General features: G+C 35.4%; 1 protein-coding gene across 4 annotated transcripts; it reads left to right on the top strand.

Annotated features, from left to right (window-relative positions):
- Positions 1-5,797: 5,797 nt before the first annotated feature.
- Positions 5,798-21,659, top strand: LOC102220134 (titin-like). Of its 4 annotated transcripts, none has more exons than XM_023346772.1 (19): positions 5,798-5,841; positions 6,066-6,098; positions 7,404-7,676; positions 8,125-8,388; positions 9,134-9,403; positions 9,684-9,947; positions 10,092-10,364; positions 11,395-11,700; positions 18,245-18,514; positions 18,923-19,171; positions 19,311-19,436; positions 19,561-19,576; positions 19,663-19,754; positions 19,893-19,934; positions 20,045-20,095; positions 20,374-20,424; positions 20,504-20,560; positions 20,638-20,688; positions 21,060-21,659. In XM_023346772.1, the coding sequence occupies exons 1-19, from the start codon at positions 5,805-5,807 to the stop codon at positions 21,125-21,127; spliced, it is 2,793 nt and encodes a 930-aa protein (XP_023202540.1). In that variant the 5' UTR covers positions 5,798-5,804; the 3' UTR covers positions 21,128-21,659. The 4 variants fall into 4 exon arrangements, 3 of the variants coding, with proteins under 3 accessions (XP_023202540.1, XP_023202539.1, XP_023202541.1); XM_023346771.1 differs by having other exon boundaries at positions 19,893-19,943; XR_002753892.1 differs by lacking the exons at positions 19,561-19,576; positions 20,504-20,560; positions 20,638-20,688; positions 21,060-21,659 and having other exon boundaries at positions 19,893-19,943; positions 20,374-20,408.
- The last annotated feature ends 34 nt before the right edge of the window (positions 21,660-21,693 follow it).

Genomic DNA, 21,693 nt, shown 5'->3' with positions numbered 1-21,693 from the left:
ATATGGATTCTTTATAAAACTGGAGCTTCTATGTTTTACTTCATGACGATCAAATTCAGTTGTTTTTAAATGCACAAGATCATTTGTGTTTTAGTGATTATTTATAAGTCACTTTTTTAAACATCTAATGCAGATAATTTGTCTGAAATCGAAATATGTTCTGATTTATGTAAATGTAAAATCTTTTCTTCAATGACAGCTTTGACTTTGAAACTAATGCCTGAAATGTAATTTTATCTGACTGTTTTACAGACAGTCTTTTGAATAATACAATCCTGGTGAGCCCTGTTCATCCTGTGACTGAAGGAGATCCTGTTACTCTGAGCTGCAGACATAAAAAACAACAATTTCTCTCCAAAGTATTTTTCTATCACAATGATAAACTCATCAACAATGGCAGCAGAGGGGAGCTGAAGATCTCTGCAGTGTCAAAGTCAGATGAAGGTTTCTACAAATGTCAACATTCAAGAGAGGAGTCACTACAGAGCTGGATGTCTGTTAGAGGTGAGGAGGATTAAAATATGTGATGGATTTTCTTTTTAAACAATTTTCTAAAGAGAATGGTAAACGGAGCCAATGGCATTTTTTTCCATTTTGATTTTATACAGATGTTTTCTTATTTCCAATGTTTCTTATTTCCAGTTACTGTGCCCAGTCCTGCCAGCTCTTCATTTCCTGTGATGTTGATCGTTGGATCAGTTGTTGGAGTCGTTCTCTTTATTCTCATTATTCTCCTGCTGTCATGGTGGCGATACAGTCGGTCCAAAAGTGAGACTTTTTTCTTCTTAAGCTGTTGTGGGACATACAGTGATACGTAAAAATTAAATGATTTGAATTTATTTAGCTGTTAAACAAAACTGAGGATAAAAACCTTTTCACTATAATGCAACAAATGTACTTTTTTCTCCTCGTCCACAGATTCATGGTGCATCAGGTCAGTACGCTGGAATTTACTTTTCTCAACAATCCTTCATTGAATTTAATTTCAGTTTAACTTTTACATAATTTAGGTCAGAGGGCAGCAGTCAGAGCTCCTCCACAAATCAAGGACTCAACCAGAGAGAGAGTCAAGTTTACAACTCTCTGCTACACGGTTAGTAACTCTGTTGTTCATTCACAAAATGTATTCTCCTGCTACTCAGTGGGGATTTTTCAAAGATTTAAACATAAACTATAGGAAAAAACTCAATTTTCAAAGTATAACTTTATCATAAACTTGTAATGTACCATAAAGCTTTTATTTGGTTATATTTGTGACAGACTTACTACTAATCTGCTTAAATTCATGCTGTAATTTTAAACTTGACCTTTTTATTATTTTGCAGGTGATACTTCTGAGTATGAGACAATCCAGTCAGCCTCTAACAATAGTAAGTTTTATTTCTATTCAGTATTGGTCCTACTGTACTAACCATAATAGTTAATGCTTCACTAGCTTTGGGTCACATACTGTTTTATCTGAAAAAAATAAAATAAATGCTGTAATCCACCTGCTCTTGACATGATTTGGATTTTCAGTAGAAAGAAGCTTTTTTTTTTCTGGCCAGGATTTTAGGAACAATTGTAGTCAAGCAGACATAACCTCTTGATCAACATCTTATTCTGGACTATTTTCAGTCAGAGTTTTGTAAATACCAATCATCTTCCAGCTCTTCCTGGAGTTTCAAATGATAGTTTGATGTAGAGTGATGAAGGTCAACGTTCTGCTCCTTATGTTAGATCTGATTTTAGACCTGAGCTTTAAATACTGTTGACTGAAGTGCAGTAGTTAAAAATTCAATCAATGGCTCCATGTACTTACAGATACCATTCCTGTCTAGTTTGGTGTTCCTCAGGGCTTTGGTGTGGGGAACATTGTTGTTTTTGCTTCCGCCTGTTTCTTTAAAGATACCTTTTTGTTATGCAGATTATATCCATCTGTACATTTTATTGTATTAATTTGATCCCTGCTTCACCTTAAATATTCTTTTTTGTTATTTCTGATGATTGACAGGGAGGCCTGGTAACCCAGAGGACGATCATGTTTACATAAATATGAACAACAGAAAACACAGGTAGGTGCGTTCAGCTGCGGCTCCAGTTAATGTTTTCACTGAAATGTGACTTTATAGCATCTCTACTACATGCTATTAAAACTCAGCATGCAGTTCAGACAATCTGCCCTTTGAGCATCTACATGCTACAAGTAGAAATCAGCAGAATCGGACAGATTAGAAAACCAGAGTTCTAGATAACTGACTCTCATCTGCATCAATAGTTTGGTTTCTCTGTGGAAACATTTGTTTGTTGATTGCATGAGAAATGTTGGTGATTTGTTTTCAACATAAAGTAGAACTACTCTGCTGATTTCAGTTCATCACAGCATCTGCATATTCACACCAAATAATATCTGCTACAGATGATCTTTGTGCTCTAAAAATACTGAGATCTGGTTTTTGTTTTAGAATCCATTGAATGCTAAAAGAATCACTGTAGTGAAAAGAAAACAAAAAGGTATGTGAACTCTGCATTGAGATGAATTTGTAAATATTCAAGGTGTTTTTATGTAATTTATAGCAAGTAATTTGTTAATTGAATAAATATATATATGTATTTTTTGTATTTGATTTTCATGTTCAGAGGTAAAATTTGCTGCTACTTCATAATATAGAGAAAAATAAAAAAATATATATATTGTCAATCTTTGAAAATTTGCTGTAAAGTTTTCATGGTTGAAATTGTTTTTGCAAATGATGACAAAACAAGAACATGTGTTACATTGTCACACTTTTTCTCTACAGGAAAGTGGAGTCCTGCTGCAGTTTATTCTGAAATCAGTTCAAGAACATTTACAAAAATGCATTTTAACTTTCTGTTGGTTCAGATTGAACTGAATTGAGTTTTTTATTATTGCAACATAAGAAAAAAAGCCACATCCTCAAATGGTTCTAACAAAAGTCTGTGGATGAAGATGAGCTAGTCAACATTTTATGAAACTGATGCAAGTAGCTCTGGAATACAAACACAAACGTACAGAAATTGGAACAGATACAATTTAAAGTTTTGTCTGGACTGAAATCACTTAGCTCAGGTTTTATTTTAACATAACAGTATGTCCTTTAAAAATGCAGCACTTCTCATGTTTATTGTTCAAGAAAATTCATTTCTATGTTTGGTGTAAAGATATATTATTAGCTCTGTTTATTCTATTTGCATGCAGAAAAACATATATTACTTAGATGTAAAAATATTTGTGTGTATTTTTATTTTTATTTTTGACCATTTTTAACTCCATACTTACAATTATTATTAATTACAAACTCACTGGATGCATGATTTTGAAATGTGAAATGCAAAAACATACACAAACAACAACTTAAGAAAGCCATGACACTTTGATATTTTCCATTTTATTACACCTGGCATACATGTAAGGAGTCATCATGCTAAATAAAAGTATGTAAACATGTTTACTGATGTTTAATTAATATTTACCATAATTCTATGCTGAATGTATTCTTTCTTTAAAAAGAAAATTTTAACTGTTCTTATACAGTCAGGTTTCAAACTATTTCCACGTTTGGTAGATTTAGATATTTTCCTTCAAACAAAAAGTTTTTTGTAAAGTGATACCAACAGCTATTAAAAAAGCCTTTTTATAATCGCTGATTGACTTTTTGGGTGTTTCTGCAGGTAATTTGAGTTTTTATCTTTGGTGATGAGCTACAAGTTTTTTAAAGTTGGAAGGCCTCCCTGCCATCACCATAATCTTTTTTTTCCCTTCACAAATTCACTGTCACATGGAACTCTGCAATTGTTTTCAATGTGGGAAAAACATAAGTTGACATAAAGGTCAACTTTAATTTTACTTGAAACCCACTGCTTAACTTTAAAGTGGATCCTGAAGATTGTAGATCAACGAATTAAAGGGGCAGTATCATGTAAAGTCATCTTTTTTAAACTTTACATCATGTTATAATGTTATTCCATCATCAAAATCATAACTGCAGTGTTGCCTTAATTCTCATGAGAAATACTTTAATCGCCGTGGCAACCATTCACTTGTGTAAAATATCTCCTCAGAGATACAGTTTCCAAGCTTCGGTCTCACATAGCAGCCCTCACTTACTACTCCCCCATCAGCTCCTTCAGACTAGCCAGCAGCAATCAGCAAACACCTGGTGGAACTGCACATCAGCTGAGCTCATTATATATAGCTGCTTTCCAGTGAAACGCTGGTAAAAAAAAAAAAAAACATTGCCAAAGGGTTAAGATAGCTGATGTAATGACTTCCCGAAGGTGGAGTTTCACAAAGAAGAGTTTTTAAAGAAACAGACACCTAATTTCAAGGTATTTTAAATCATACTTTACATATATACAGCGTTTTTACAATTGGAGTTATTTTGTTGTGCTATAAAGTGGCACTATCTGCCTGGAAAACACATAATACTGCCCCTTTAAAAATGTCCCACCCTTGCTTCATCAGTCCATAAAATGTTCCACTTTAGACTAATTTGGTCATTTTTAGCGTCGGGGCGTCTTATGAACTACAAGCACCAATTTTAGAACTGGACAGCTCTCATGTGAACCAGGCAACACAGTTATGATTGCGGATCTTTGACTTTATTCCACCAACAGTGTCCACCAAAGACACATTTATAGCACATTTATCATGTGGTATGTCTGAATTTTCGAAACTAGCCATTTGACAAAAAGTTATTTTGTGAAAGCTAAACATATTATCTTTCAGTATCAAGATTTGGACTCATTCTCTGAAATTACAGCAGGTGATATCCAATTGTACAGACTCTAAATGGAACACAGTTGGTTAAATAATAAACACAAACATATTAAAGTCCTGGTACTAGCTTGTTTCCTAACTGATTCAAATGAACATCGATAAGACTGATCTATTTATTTATTCATCTTTGGCAATTAAATCAGTTATGAATCATCAGTTATTTGCTTCAGAAACCTTTCAGCACACAGCCATACCACAACATGGTGGCCATTAGCAACGCCGTCTCTGCTGATGTTTTTCTAGCATCACAAATACATCAGGCTAACAGCACAATGCTATCATTAACACGGTTTAGTTTCACATGAGTCACATTTTTAGGCCAGTTGTGAAGGCCGCAAAACTTTGCATTATGATGCGTAGAGGAACAATGTCAGACGCGTACAGAACAAATAAATAGTGTGTGACTTTGCAGAGCCCCCTATCAGAGCTAACAGCAACACCTCGTCTTTGTGGTCAGTAAATGTGCTCAGCTCTAAATGAAGAACAAACAATACTTGTGTGAAACTGGAAAGTAGCACACAATAGTGGCATTACTCTGGTTAGTGTAGTTGGCATGTGTTTCAACGTGTCTAACTACTTTGTAGCATCATTTTTAGTTGTAGTTACACCTGCAAATCTTTTACAACAAGTCTCCATGAGCTTCACAAGCTTGGTGTTTAAAGCATTGTTTGTATAATAGCTTCACCTTAGAGTGGATGACTGATGCTTAAACAATGCAGCACAAGTAGAGGATATTCTATTTATAAACACATTTTAAAGAGAATAAGCTCTCTTTAATCATTTTTGCACCACAAATCCATGCATGTGCAGAAATCCACATCACCTATTTCAACTTCCACCTTTGCAACTTTGGTTGAATGTTTTTTTAAAGGCCAAGCGCAGATCTTTGCACATGAAACATGCGAACATGCAGCGGACAGGAAACGTAACGGCTTCTGATAACTGCTGACATCAAAGGGGGGAGGAAACCGACAGTCGACACCCCGGTAGTCAGGCAGACCTCGCATTTGGTCTGTATGTGAGGATGGGGAAGGAGCTGCTACTGAGGCTGAGCTTCTTCGGTAAGTAAATTACTGAGTCTCTGTTGGCATTTTGTATAAAAGTGTAAAACTGGTTGAACATGTTCCTCGGGCACTTAAAGCAACTTTTTTAATCACCCAGTTAGGTAATTTGAGTTAATGAAAAAGCTCTTTACATGTGAAAATACGAATGTTTAAATGTAATATCACTAACTGCGTCAGTTTGATAGAAATTTATCTTCTAAAGAAGTTTATCTTTGTTTCAGTGCTCTGTGTGGTCTTTTATGGAAACACTCAAGGTGAGAAATACATTTTATTTTCTTTCCTCATTCAGCTTATGTAATTTATGGATGTTAATTATTTTATTTTATTTTTCATTTTAATACAGTTAGTATGATGTTTTGTGTAGCGTTGCAGCCCTTTTAAGTATAAGTACAAATTTATAAGCAAGTGAAAGTAAACTAAAAACCAGTGACTAGATGTTATTTTATAGTTCAGCTTTCCCCTTCTGGCTGTCAACTAAAACTCAATGTACCAACCACAACCACCACAGAAACTCACCAGCGCCTAAAACAGAGTGTTTTTTTTTACCACTTAAGTTTCATGCTCTGACTAAAAGAACAAAGCTAACTTTACATTTCTAAACTAACCAGCTTGTAGGAGATCTGTCCGTCCATTACTGAAAAGTCAACATGGCAACCGTATCAAAACAACCTGTAGGAATAGAAACTGAGCTCAACGATCCAAACTTCACATTCTTGTCAAAATACTGCAGCCAGTACGGCACAAACACACAAAATTAAACAAAAATCTGTTTTACTCACTATTGATGCTCAATTGATGCTTATTGAATCTTATCATGCATTGCACAAATTTGTCACAATTTCATCCATCTGTTCCACAATTTGCATTGTGATTGTTAGCTTAAGCATTAAGGCATCCTCATATGTTATACTGTTTGGTCCAAATAAGTTAATTAAGCTACAGCTGCTAATCGGAAAATGACAAATCCAGACCTGAAGAGCAGCATTTACTCCACAGTTGTTTTTTTATTATCATCTCTTGTAATTTGCTCAAGTTGAAAATGAAAAAAAAATATTCCTGTTGATATTTCAGTAGAATGTCCATTTAGAGAAAGAGCTCCAACAGCTCCCTCGTCTAAATTACTCTGTTTGTTCTGCAAAAATACCCCGGGTTGATGATGCAAACTTCATCATGTTGATCAAAGTGTTAGTCAGAATCGATGCAACTGTTCTGTTCACAAATGAAGGTTTTTGAGAGGAAATCAGAACAACCTGAAATAAACCAACTCTCCTTAGTGACCCCAGAGAAAAAAAATGGATTGGTCCACTTTTACTTTTGACCTAATACAAAAATCTATGATGTGGCACAGATATTTAGTGTTATAAAATTATTATTATCATTATCATAGTTTCTGAGATCACTCAGGACTTTCTGTGATGCCCAGACGGATTGTCAATGTCAGATGTCTTTTCCTGACACTTCAAAATCCAAAACTATTTTACCTGATAATTATAAATGATTGTGATTTAGCTCTAACAGTCATGACAACATTCCTGTTTTATTGTTTCCTAACTTTTCAGAACAGGACGACAAAGTCACTCTGACAGCAGACAGCGAGATCATTCAACATCCAGGAGGCAGAGTGACACTGATCTGTAATGCAAACAAACCTGCAAACAAACCTGCTGCTTTAACGTATGAGCTTTTTAGACGCTCCTCATTCCAAGGTGAAAAATTAACTGGTAGATCAAATGGAGTTTTCAGGATTACTGAAGGAGGGATCTACAGGTGCAGAGGATTTATAGAGAGATTCCTCTCACCTATGAGCGATGATGTCACCATTAAGGAGACTGGTGAGTCCTAAGCTTTAAGGTAGAACAATAACAATTGAATCCCATATGTAGAACAGATTGTAACTCTGCTAAATGACTGATTTTAGACTTATTCTGTTATCAGATTGAAAATGTATATTGATAATGTAAGTCTAATGAGAATTCATCAACAAAAAAGTAAAAGTAAGCATCTTTCAGCTGATAAATAGCACTGCTCAAAGATAAAATATGAGGTACATTCATGCTACACTTCTAGACGTTTAAGTTATTCCAAGATTTTAAAATGCACATAATACATAATCCAAGGTAGCACAGATATTGGATGGAAAATATTTTATATCTTACAACACAATCGGATTATTGCTACGAAATACAACAATATACATTTACACATTTTCTACAGAAAACAAAAAGACATTTTTGTATTTGGTTTTTCTTGCATCTAACTGTCCATTTGTTGTATTGACAGTTTCCAACAGAGTTTCAGTGACTATGGAGCCCAAATGGTCTCAGATATTTAGTGGAGAGAAAGTCACTCTGAGATGTGAGATCAGAGGAGGTGAAGGAACTGAGTGGACGTATGAATGGAGAACAAGCAACAGAAACTCTCCAACATCCAGTGAATACAGGATCAACGGCGCTACTGAATCTGACAGTGGAGAATACAGCTGCAGGGCTAAAAGTGACTATCAGCTAACAGACTGGAGTAATACCTTCAGACTGTCAGTGTTGTGTGAGTCAAACACTCCTCTTTTCAAGATTATCTTCATCATGTATAGAAAAACTGGAGACTTGAACCATTTTCCCCCTTTTAAAATAAGCTTCAGTTAAACGCTTCATTTTGTTCACTTGTGTTATTTTTTCTATTATGTTTAATTGGGAATCTGAAATGTGTGTCAAACATACAGAATGGTAAGAAATCACCAAAGGGGGAAAGGCTTTTCCTCATAAGTGCAGAGAGAAGATGCAATCAACTTTTAAATGTGAGAGGAAGTGAACTGGACAAACTCAGTTATATTTGGATGAATAGAAAATCACAGCTACAGTACCAGGGAGAGGACAAGACAATGCAAACTATCATTTTAAATACTTTTATCAACAAACCAAACAGAAAAACTGGATAAATCATGTGGGTTTTAGTCAGGCATTTTCTGTTTTTCATGTAATAAATTACTGATTTCATTCTGTCAGAAGAGAAAGAGGAAACATCACAAGTTGAATTGTCATTCTTTTTTTGTGGGAAATGTCCAGAGCACACCAAAAAGAGCAGGTTCATTAAACTTATGCCATTAAACCAGTTAGAAAGTGATACATGGTTAGGGATTTTGTATTTTTATTTTCATTCTCTTTGTCTCATGTTTTAAGTAGAATTTTCTGATATCTGGTCATATAACATAAATTACATCATAAGTGCTAAAGACGTAATGGTTGACAAAATTTCATGATCTACCCATTACCACTTTTCTTCAACTCAACAGTACGGAAGCCCAGAGCCACAGTGACAGCAAATAACACAATCATACCAGCAGGGGGCGGTGTAACATTGAGATGTTCAGTGGACGGCTCTGCTGATTGGAAGATTTCCTGGTTCAAACAGGAGTTTGAGTCTTCTAGAGTCTTCATTAAAAACAATGAACCAGACGGAGTCCTCGTCGTCTCAGTTGGAGGTCTGTACAGCTGCAGAGGAGAAAGAGGAGATTCAGGTTTCTACACTGAAACCAGCAATAAGGTCACTGTTCAGAAAACAGGTGAGTTTAGTTATCAGCTTGTCAATAAAACATTAAGCATAATTTATTACTCATTATGTAGTTACATAAATTGGGACATAAAATCTACTTCGACATAAACTACATATACTTGACTTTGAAATAACCATTTAAAAATGTTAAACTTTGAAACTGTATATTTGCTTACTTGAATAATAGCAATAGTAAAAAAGTTATCTTCCACCTTGTTAAATTGACATAAGTTAATTTTTTTTAAAAATTCATCATTGTTTTTGTCTGTTTAACTTCTTTATGCCATCAGTTTCCATTAAACCCACTGTGATCCTGCAACCCAACTGGTCTCACATTTACATTGGAGAGAAAGTTACCCTTAAGTGTGAGATTCAAGATGGACGATTTAGGCATGGAACAAATCAATGGAGAAAAAACGACTTGGATAAACCTGGAATGTTCCAAGAATACACGATCACCGCTGCAACAGAATCTGACAACGGAGATTACAGCTGCAGAGCAGTAGACAGGTTCTCCTTATCAGTGTGGAGTGATGTTTTCACATTAGCTGCATGTAAGTTGGTCATTTTTATTAATATGAAAATTACGTTAATTTTGCTGCTCATTGATTTTGTTTAATTAGAAGTTGTTGTTGGACTTTTATATGGTTTGCATTTTTTAATAATTTGCCCACCTCCTCTTTTCCTAAACTCAACAGTACGGAAGCCCAGAGCCACAGTGACAGCAAAGAACACAATCATACCAGCAGGGGGCGGTGTAACATTGAGATGTTCAGTGGACGGCTCTGCTGATTGGAAGATTTCCTGGTTCAGACAGGAGTTTGAGTCTTCTAGAACTACCAACATTAAAAACAATGAACCAGACGGAGTCCTTGTCGTCTCAGTTGGAGGTCTGTACAGCTGCAGAGGAGAAAGAGGAGATTCAGGTTTCTACACTGAAACCAGCAACAAGCTCATTGTTCAGAAAACTGGTGAGTTTAGTTATCAGCTTGTCAATAAAACATCAAGAATAATTTAAAGCTTCCATCTGCTGATTTGTAAAAAAGAAAATAATAAATGCAATGCAACATAATGTTGGATAATAGCAGATAATATAGTTGTGTCAAAACAACAGTTTTAGAATCAAAAGAAGAAAAAAAACAACAGAAAAATAGGAAAATGAACCAACAGTTTCTTTCAGTAAGGTTTTCTGGGGTTTATAACACTCCTGGTCTTTTTATCCCACTAACATGTTTTTACTATACAACGGTTGATTCTGTAACTGTGTTGCCTGCTCATGTACTTCAGCCATAATCTGTGGGAGTTCAGATTGACAATTCCTAATGGAAAGCTTCTGTTTTACTATGAAACAAGAAGTTTATATATAAAGTAGGACACTAATAAATCAAACATATTGTTTAATGAATCAGTCACCCCATTAACAAGGTAAAGTTTCAAAAACTTTTTGTTCTTTTCTAACTAAGGAGTCAGGAGTCTGCTGATTCCTCTCTGGACATTTATTAGAAACACCTGGAGAGGTGGTAAAGGTCAAACAAGGGTCAGAACTGGAAAAGGCATTGACTTAACATTCAGAAATCAGTTATATACCTTAGAATAATGTCAAGAGATGCATCTCTGACACCTAGCTTAATCCATGGTGTTATGAAAGTGGTGGATGACACACTTTAATTGTCAATATGTTTGAACAATACAATCTTGGGAATGTTTGGCATGTAGCTATCATGCTGCTTGGGCCCAAGTGCATCGAATTTCACTAATGACATATTCCAACATAAAACATTTTCCAAAAATGAGCAAAGTTGATAAAGAGACCAGTTTTTTCTGCAGTAGTTCACCAGTTTAATTAGGACTGTTGCCTTTGCCTTGAATGCATTTGGCTGTTGCCAAATAATTAAAGCTGCACTTTTGGTTTTATTCCAGTAAACATGTAAAGAAGCAAGAAGTTGAGGTGTTTGATGTTGATGTGTAGATGTTTATGAGAAAACAAACTCTCTCCAACAGATAAACTCTCTGTGTCTCCATCATGGCCGAATCCTGGAGCCTCAGTGACTCTGAGCTGTGAGGGTTTGGAGCTTCAATCAGCAGGATGGAGGTTCTTCTGGTATAAAGTTGTTCCTGATCCATCCAAGCAAAACTATCGACCATCCTACAGCTTTGAGCTGCTTCCTGGCAGCACCAATGGGACCGAGCAGAACTCCTTCATTATTAATGGACCGACTCACACAGCAGGATTTGTGTGCAGAGCAGGAAGAGACAAATCAGTGTTTTACACTTATTACAGTGAACCAGAGTTTGTCTGGTCAGCAGGTCAGTTTATTTCACTCTTTTCTTTCTTTCTTTCTTTGCTTCTTTCTTTCTGTCTCCCTTTCTCTCTCTCTGTCTCTCTCTCTCTCTCGAGTGCGCATGTGTGTGCGTCTGCTGCATGTGTGGAGTGGAAGGAGAACGAGTGTGAGGTTTTCTAAAGGTTTGAATTTCACTTTTTACAGTGGTGTTTCACCTGTTTCGCACGATAACACATTTTTGTTTTCACTGGTGTTTAAATAGTGTTTTTTCCAGCAGCACCGAGTTTTTTAGCTCGGTGCGATGGCCGGGAAAAGTTACGGTGCTGCTGGCTTTAGGAGCCTTTCACGCTGACATGGTATTAAAATACCAGTTGGCGTGGATATTTCGGTTGAGGAGTGTGGGTTGGCTGTTGGGGAACTTGTTGGGTGTGACAGTGTGAAGGCAGCGTCCAGGATGAACAATGCAGTGGTTATGTTTTTGGACTCGATTGATAAAGTGAACAATCGCTCCGTGGAGCGTAGTTGAGAGGGGAATTGTTTTGAAAAATACCCAAACTACTGTTTTCCCTTTAATGAACCCTGCTAAAAAAATCATCTTGTCTAATTTGCCACCTTTCATCAGTGACGATGTGTTGTTGAAGGAATTGTCACGTCACGGTCAGGTCATGTCGACAATGAAAATGCTCCCGTCAGGTTGCAAATCAGCAAAGTTGAAACACGTTGTGTCTTTTAGAAGACAAGTGTTTATGATTCTAAAAAATGATGTTGAAGAATTGAGCATTGTGATGAAATTTAAGGTTGATGGTTTAGATTACACTATTTTTGTGACAATGGAAACTATGAGGTGTTTTGGATGTAACCAGGAGGGCCATACTGTCCGTAATTGCCCTGAAAATATTCAAAACGGAAATGTTCAGGTTGACGAAAATCCAGAACCAGGGACATCAGCGGATACTGCGAATGGAGCTATAGTGGGTGTAACTGAGGAGGGAGCTCCTGTGGCTGCTGCTGGGGAAGAAGCTCAAGAAATTAATCCTGAGGAAGGAGTTTCAACAGGAGAGCAAAAGCAGTCAAATGTTTGAGAACGTGACATTGAGGATGTCATTAATTCTGTTGAAGGTAGTAAGGAGAGTCAAACAACGACGCAAGAAGAAATAGATGTTGAGGATTTAGTTCATAGTGGAAGAAATCTGATCAGAGATGATGAAAGTGTTTTTAAAGTACCAATCACTAAAAGAAAATCTAAAGACTCTAAAGGGGTAAAACCTAAAAAGGCTCAGTTTAAAGAAAAGAGTGGGAGAGAAAGTGATTCAGAGGCTGTATCTGATTCTGATAGCGATAGAGAATCTTCTGATTCCTCTATTCCTGATGGTCAGAGTACCAATGGTTACAGTCTAGAACAGATTAGAAGGTTTTTGGAAGTGACAAAAGGGAAACGGGATGTGGTCATAGATGATTTTTTCCCGAATAGAAAATTATTTGTGGACTCAGCTAAATGGTTAATGAGACAAAGGACATCTGATGGGTTAAGGGACACTGAAGTATTTAGACTTCGAAAACTGGTGCAAAAAATCAGAGCTTGAATTAAGTGAGTTACATGAAAGTTAAATAACAGCTGATAAGATGCTGTATTTTCTTTCTTTTTTGGATCTTTTTTTGTGTGATTATGAGCAGATTTAAAATTTCATCTTTGAATTTCAAAGATGAAATTTCATCTTTGAAATTTCATCTTAATGGTGCAAGAGATGTGAAAAAAAGGGCTATGTATTTTGAATTTTTAAAATCTAAAGGCATTGATATAGCTTTTGCTCAAGAAACTCATAGTAATGTTGATAATGAGGTTGATTGGAAGAAAGAATGGGATGGAAATATTATTTTGAGCCATAACACCTCGCTAAGTCCAGGGGTAGTGTCAGGTCTAAATACCTATTAGAGACAATTTAAACAAACACAGGAAAGACAAGAGAGTTAGATTCTTTGTACTCGCGAGGAGAACGGACAGAGATGTGCTTTCAGTTACAAATCTCCTACCGCTCTGAAACACATCTGTCTGTTCCTCTTTTTTTATTACTCTCAGAAACCCTCGTACATTGGGCGCTTGCAACTTTTCAAAGGGAGGGGCAAAACAATTTATCACTTAGTTGCAGCGCTAATGACTTTTACTATTTATACACATGTTATCTACAATCTAAATCCTTCTTGCTCCAGTCGAGTACCAGACACGGCCGGCATTGAGTAAAACAAGTTGTATATCACACAGGAGAGCAGAGTTTATTGCTGGGCAATAAACTCTGCTAGAAGAGTTGTCTCCGCTTCACTGCTGGCTTTCTCAAGGAAGTCACAGGAAGGAATCAAAGTTATTTAACACACAGAAACATTATCTAAATGTAACTACAAGGCTACATGATACAACGAATATTTGATAATACTAATAATACAATTTATCCAACAGGTAGCTATTCTTTTTTCAAGAAATTTTCTTCCAGTTTCTATTGAAATTGGAGATGTTGTATCTGGAAGATTGTTAAAGGTTATTGTCAAGTATGAAAATATAAAGTTTATTTTACTGAATGTATATGCTCCTGTGAACTCAAGTGAACGTTGTGTTTTCTTAGAAAAATTAGCAAATACACTATTAAATTGTGTGTCAACAGATTACTTAATTTTAGGAGGTGATTTTAATTGTACAATAGATGATTTAGATAGGAATCATTTGGAGCCACATTTACAATCAAGGAAAATATTGAAACGTATTATTGAAACTTATGATTTAGCTGATGTGTGGCGTTTTAAAAATGGAAAGATAAGGCAATACTCATGGGCTCATTGTAAAGAGAATTATATTACTTTGGCAAGATTAGATAGGTTTTATTGTTTTGGGCATCATTTACAAATATTTAGATCATGCACTTTGTGTCCAGTGGGTTTTTCTGATCATTGTATGATCATAGGAAATGTGTTTACAAATAATTTAAGACCTAAAAGTGCATATTGGCATTTCAATACTGTTTTGTTAAATGATGGTTGTTTTAAAAAAGGATTTTGTTTTTTTTGGAAACAGTGGAGACTCATGAAATGTCAGTTTACATCTGTACAGCAGTGGTGGGATATTGGTAAAATTAAAATTCAACAGTTTTGTAATCAATACACTTACAATGTTACAAGAGAAATGGTAAAATCAATTGAAGAATTAGAGACTGAAATTGTGAAAGTTTTTGTGAGTCCACAGGAAATCGAGGCCATATTCAGACGATCAAACAAAAAAAAAACACTTTGGCTGATCTGCTTGGGCTCAGAGCGCAGAGAGCTCTGGTACGTTCACGTTTTCAAAGTGTCTCTGAAATGGATGCTCCCTCAAAATTCTTCTTCAGTTTGGAGAAGAAAAATGGACAAAATCGTCTCATTCATTGCATTCGTTCTGAAGATGGAAAAGAGTTGACAGATCCCACTGAACTGCGGAAAAGAGCTGTGGACTTTTTTTCAACGTTGTATGCCAGTGAGTTTAAAGAAGATTCTGTGATAACAGAAGAGTTTCTTAAGGACTTGCAAAAGGTGTCAGACCAAGACAATGTCATTTTGGAGCATGCTTTGACGTTGGAAGAACTGCAGGAGGCGCTGCTGAGCATGGAAAATGGCAAGGCTCCAGGAATAGATGGCTTGTCTGTGGAGTTTTATAAATCGTGTTGGCCTGTGTTGGCTGAAGATCTGTTGGAAGTCCTAAATAACAGTGTGGCAAGGGGAATGTTACCCCTTAGCTGTCGCAGAGCTGTGCTTACTCTCATTCCTAAGAAGGGTGACCTTTATGAAATAAGAAATTGGAGACCTGTGTACTGACTATTGTGTACTGACTACAAGATTTTCTCAAAGGTTTTGGCATGCAGATTGAGAAAAGTGATTGATCAAGTTATACATGTTGATCAGTCTTATTGTATCCCTGGCAGATCAATAAGAGATAACATAACTTTAATTCGAGATTATTTGGACATCTCTAATTTATTAGGTTTAAACTTTGGTCTGATTTCTATTGACCAAGAAAAGGCATTTGATCGAGTGGAGCACCAATATTTATGGAATACTTTGAAAGCTTTTGGTTTCTCCTCTGGGTTCATTGCCATGATTAAAACCCTCTATTGTGACATTGAAAGTGTATTGAAAGTCAATGGTGGTTTAAGTGCACCTTTTAATGTAAAGAGAGATATTCGCCAAGGTTGTGCAATGTCAGGAATGTTGTATTCATTGAGCATTGAACCCTTGTTATGGCAAATCAGGAAAAAGTTGCAGGGTATAAAGTTAAGTGAAGTTTCTTTACCTTTTCAACTTTCTGCATATGCTGATGATATTATTGTGGCAATCACAAAAGAGTCTGATGTTTTTACTTTCATTAAAATTATTGAGTGTTTTGGTAAAATTTCTTCATCCAAAGTTAATTGGAGCAAGAGTAAAGCTTTGTCAGTTGGTAAGTGGACAAAACAAGAACCTAAATTACCTGATGAATTAAAATGGTCGAAAAATGGTTTTAAATATTTGGGTGTTTATTTGGGGGATCAAATAGAGGTTATGAAAAATTGGGAAGGTTTTATTGAATTAATGGAGGGTAGATTTAAGAAATGGCACTGGCTTTTGCCACGATGTTCTTATAGAGGCCGTACACTAATTATTAATAATCTGGTTGCTTCAACTTTGTGGCATCGTTTATCTGTTCTTGAACCACCGCCAGGTCTTTTGGTAAAATTACAGACTATTATTTTAAATTTCTTTTGGGACAGATTACATTGGGTCCCTCAGAGTGTTTTGTTTTTACCGAAGGAAGAAGGAGGGCAAGGCTTAATTCATTTAGAAAGTAGGAAAGCAGCCTTCAGATTGCAGTTTTTGCAGAGTTTTTTGTATGGTGATCAAAATGTTTTGTGGAGACAAGTTACAGAATATTTTTTTTCGAAAGTTGGTAATTTAGGTTTTGGTAAAACTTTGTTTATCGCTGACTTTTCAAAACATAATGTAAAGTGTTTGTCATCTTTTTATGTTAGTGTGTTAAAATCTTGGAACCTCATGGAAACGAAGAGAGTTGGAACGTCCACATCTTTAAATTGGTTATTACTGGAACCAGTCCTCCAGGGATCTCATTTGGGTTCAGCGTGGGACAAAATGGCTATGATTTCTGAACGTTTGATGAAAAGTGGGCTGGTTACGTTGAAACATCTGCTTGAGCTTGTTGGATCTGAGATGGATGATGTTGTTTCTTTGGCTCGAAGATTGGAGATTCACTCTTTAAGAACTGTAAGCATTATGTTGGCAACTTTTAAGCGAATGTTATCTGAAGACGACAAAAGACTCATAAAGGGATGGTTTGATGGACGTCTAACACCTGATAAAGCAGATCCCTTCCTTAAGCTGTGTTTTAAGCCACAAATGAAAGACCTTGAATGTCCTGGACCTTTTTTAGAGAAAGGAAAAAGTGAATGGACAATTTTGGATTCTGTGAATGGAAAGTTAATATATATGAAATGTGTTAAGTCTTTGAACAAAGTCAAATTAAAAGATTAAAAAGATACTCCTTGGAGAGATTATTTTAAAGTTGGTTTTGATGTGAAACCTGTGTGGGGATTACTTTATAAGCCACCATTGATGAAAAATGTTGGGGATTTACAATGGAGAATTTTATATGGTATTATTGCGGTTAATGCTTTTGTTTCTATTATTAATCCTGTTGTTTCCGATAAATGTCCTTTTTGTTTATTAAGAGAAACTATCTTTCATTGTTTTGTACAATGTCTTAGATTAATGGATTTATTTGCGTTACTAAGAGATATTTGGAAATCATTTGGAGAAAGTTTTACAGAACAGTCTTTTATTTTTGGTTCTTTATATGGCAAAGGAAAAAATAAAATTGGACGGTTGTTAAATTTTTTTTGCGGTCAAGCGAAGCTTGCAATATATTTGAGTAGAAAATTTAAAATTAGTAATGAACAGAATACTGATTGTGTAAAACTTTTTAAGAGTATGGTTAGAGCAAGAGTGATGTTAGAATATAAATATTATTTAAAAGTGGATGAGCTAAATATTTTTCAGAATATTTGAGATTATGAAGATGTTTTATTTCCTTTAAATAACTCAGAACTTTCATTTATGAATGTGTTAATTTGACTTGGTGTTGATTGTTCCTATGTATCACCACTGAGTGAATAAATTAGTTTTTAAAAATCAAAAATCTTTCTGTCTCTCTCTCTCTCTCAATGGTCTAACTTTCATCAAATGTTAAGGAACCAGTGAAGGTCCTGAGTTCTATATGAAGTTATACATCTGATTTATGATGTATAGAAATCAGAAATATATCAATAGCTTCCTTATTGATATATTTCTGATAGACGCCTGGATAGATGCCTGTCTAAATAGTTTAAGGTATATTGCAATTATTAAAAGAATTTAAGTATGATTTATGCATTAACTTCATTTACTTGTTTAAATGTTCTGGTTTTCTGTATAAAAGTAATACCTTAATCATGTGAAGTAAAACATTTTATACATAATTTTGTGTTGAAGTAAAATCTTTAAAAATTTATTTTGTTTTTCAGGTTCAGCAGCAGCTTCTCTCACTGTGAGTCCTGACAGAGTTCAACACTTTATGTCTGAATCTGTCACACTGACCTGTAAAGGAAACTCTACTGACTGGAGAGTGAAGGTGTTTACAGAAACAGGCAGACTGTCAGACATTACCTGCTCAAACTGGGGGAGAATGACTGGATCTACATGTACCATCAACATGTACTTGTCTGATAGTGGAGTTTACTGGTGTGAGTCTGGATCAGGAGAGTTCAGCAATGCAGTGAACATCACTGTACAGGGTAGATTATGATTTCTAGTACTGTTCTTACACTCTTTGTATATCAAAAAAATCAAAATCTTTACTCTCTCTTCATCCTAGTACACTGTTAACTGAAACCAATTTATTATTATTGACATTAATTTGTTTACTTTTAGTTAGGAATCCATAATAATGACTGTCAAAACTTGAAAATGAAAATATCGTTTTCATTTTCAAAAGTCTTGTATAGTTACAGTTTTTCTCTACTTTATATGTGCAGAAAGTGACACAATTCACATTTAGGTATTTTTTAATTTGACTTGAAATTGAGTGTTAAATCTTGGCAAAAGAAAAAACTGCTTTGTACTTGATTATTTTTAACTGATGTTCCTCTGTCACCTCTATTTCTAATGATCACTTCTGAAATGTGATATTATATGTTTTACAGGTGATTATTCTGCTCCTCTCCTGGTGAGCCCTGTTCATCCTGTGACTGAAGGAGATCCTGTTACTCTGAGCTGCAGAGATAAAAAACAAAATCTTCTCTCCAAAGTGTTTTTCTATCATAATAATAAACTCATCAATAATGACAGCAGAGAGGAGCTGAATATCTCTGCAGTGTCAAAGTCAGATGAAGGTTTCTACAAATGTCAACATTCAGGAAAAGAGTCACCAAGGAGCTGGATGTCTGTTAGAGGTGAGGAGGATTAAAATGTTTGATGAATTTTATTTTTATAAGATACTATTGGGGAAACGTCATGTTTTTATGCAAACAGAGAACAGGCTCATAAAAATCAGCAAATTTCTTTCTTTTTCAATGTGTTTCTTATTTCCAGTAACTGTATCCAGTCCTGTCAGTTCTTCATTTCCTGTCATGTTGATCGTTGGACCAGTTGTTGGAATCGTTCTCATTATTCTCATTATTCTCCTGATCTTGTTGTGGCGCTGCAGACGGTCCAAAGGTGAGACAGTTTTCTTCACAAACCTGATCAGAAAAACTCTTAAATCAAACATCAAACCACATTTTGATGTTGTATCAACATGACGGTTTGAACAACAAAATAATATAACTATTGTCTTTTACAGATTCATGGTTTATCAGGTTAGTACCACACTTTGTCATATTTCATCCCAGAGATGCAGCAACAACAGTTTGTTGACTCAAATTCACAGTTTTCTCTGTTTCAGCTCCAATCAGTCAGAGAGCAGCAATCAGAGCTCCAACAGAAACGACGTCGTCAACCAGACTGGACGCCATGATTGCAACGCTCTTGTTCACGGTCAGAATTTGATATTAGTTATTTAAAAAAAAAAAAAAATAATTCTTGCTGTTACTGCGAAATAATTTCCCCGCTGGGATAAATAAAGTAATTCTTCTTCTTCTTCTTACATGTATTATAATTTCTCTTTACTGACAGACAATAATTTGTTATGCCAGACAACGAAAAGGAAACTAAGTGGTAAAAAAGGTCGTCCTATTAAATTGTTTACTTACAATGCATCTTTCTAGCTTTGTTGATTACGTTTGTTCAGTAGAACCTTTAAGTTCTTTTCTTTTTCTGCTCTTTAGGTGATGTTGGTCTCTATGAGTCGGTCAAAACCCCTGGAGCTGCAGGAGACGGTAATGTATTTTTTTTTAAAAGCTGAATAATTATGTGAACCTAGTGATCAGTAAGTTATGTATTATATGATTCAACGTAGGAAGAGATGGTGATTTCCAAACAACACACAGCATAGAAAAAATACCACTGAACGTCATTTACTTTGATTTATTGGGTTTTTTTGGATTATGTTGTCAGGGAAACCTCATGAATGATGAGCACAGTGTATAAACCTTCCTTAACCCTTTTAAAATAGTTTTTCTTTTTTCGATATATTTATTTTCTTTCTACGCTTTAGGTGATGCTCATTTCTATGAGTCGGTTAAATACCCTGAAACTGCAGGAGAAGGTATTAATTTTCCAAGAATTGATGATGTAATGAGCCTGATATTCAGTAATTGACATATCGTCCTGTATTTCATTTGCAGAAGAATCGGAAGGTGCTGCATATTGTCTCGTTGAAGTGGTGAACGTAGGACACAAGAGTGAGTCTCAATCAACACAGAACACAGCATGAGGCGATAAGACTCGACACTTTTGACCCTGTCTTGTTTTTTTTTAGGGAAGCCTCATGAGCGCACTCCTTACTCTGTACTGAGAACAAGAGATTCAGGTACAATCAGCGGCAATAGTTGATCTTCTTACTGAAATCCATCGTCATGACATCATGGCGCAGCTTCATATGATCATAATCTGCATGAGTTAGCCTCTAAACTTTACATCAGACACACGGCGGAGAATTGTGACAGTTTGTTTCATACATCTGTCTGTCATCTGTTATATTTCTTCCTCAGAAATTTTCCAATAAACTGTTGATTTTAATATCCATTTTTATACTTAAAGTCCTAAGTTTCCCGGCTGCAGATAATAAGGAAATGCAGAGAGACGTTTGTCTTTCATCCGTTTTTAGTTTAATGTTAAATTCATGTCGGCGTCGTTATTAATGACTACTTTGACAAATATAAACCATCTCTCCGTTTGCAGGAACATGGAGTCCTGCAGCAACAGATGAGGCCGTTTATTCAGAAATCGCCATGGATACCGCAAGCTAAGCTGGTTCAAGCTGCTAAATACGAGACAAACTTTGCTATAAGGATGTAAAGAAAGCTGTTTATAAACACAAAGCATTTCAACAATAAAATGATATATAGCCAGATGTTTGTAGTTTTGATATACATGCTTATGAAGGATCAATATTGTTTTTGAGCATAATCTATCAGCTTTTTATTTAATTCATGTTTGAGAATTTGCAACATTGCATTTAGGCTTTTTGAGAAAGTAGCGAGAGGGAAAAGTGAGATATATGAACTTCTGTAACTTAGGAACTTAGGAGCTTTTTTGCCTGACTAAATTTTAAACGATGTTAATTTCGCACATAGCATAGATAAACTTTTAATTGTCATTAAATTTGAGCCACAATCCCCAGAATTACAAGCAATAAAATCTTGTAATATCTCACTCTGTGCAATGAATCTATTTAATGTATGATTTTTGCTTTCCAAGGTAAGTTTTCCATGACATTTGAATTTTTTGAGTTGCATTTGTATATCATCGCCTTCCTAAAGTAATGGCCTATGTCTTTTTTCTTTGCCAGAAGAGTTTTTTCACTTTTGGTAAA

Source organism: Xiphophorus maculatus, chromosome 14 (genome assembly GCF_002775205.1).
Source record: "Xiphophorus maculatus strain JP 163 A chromosome 14, X_maculatus-5.0-male, whole genome shotgun sequence".
Lineage (NCBI taxonomy): Eukaryota > Metazoa > Chordata > Actinopteri > Cyprinodontiformes > Poeciliidae > Xiphophorus > Xiphophorus maculatus.
This window is presented reverse-complemented; position numbering and strand designations above follow the sequence as displayed.

Coding starts and splice junctions, on each gene's coding strand:
- LOC102220134 (XM_023346771.1), top strand. CDS start 5,805: ATGGGGAAGGAGCTGCTACTGAGGCTGAGCTTCTTCG. Junction 19,755..19,892: donor TTGCAACGCTCTTGTTCACG/GTCAGAATTTGA, acceptor CTTTACTGACAG/ACAATAATTTGTTATGCCAG. Junction 20,689..21,059: donor ACTGAGAACAAGAGATTCAG/GTACAATCAGCG, acceptor CTCCGTTTGCAG/GAACATGGAGTCCTGCAGCA.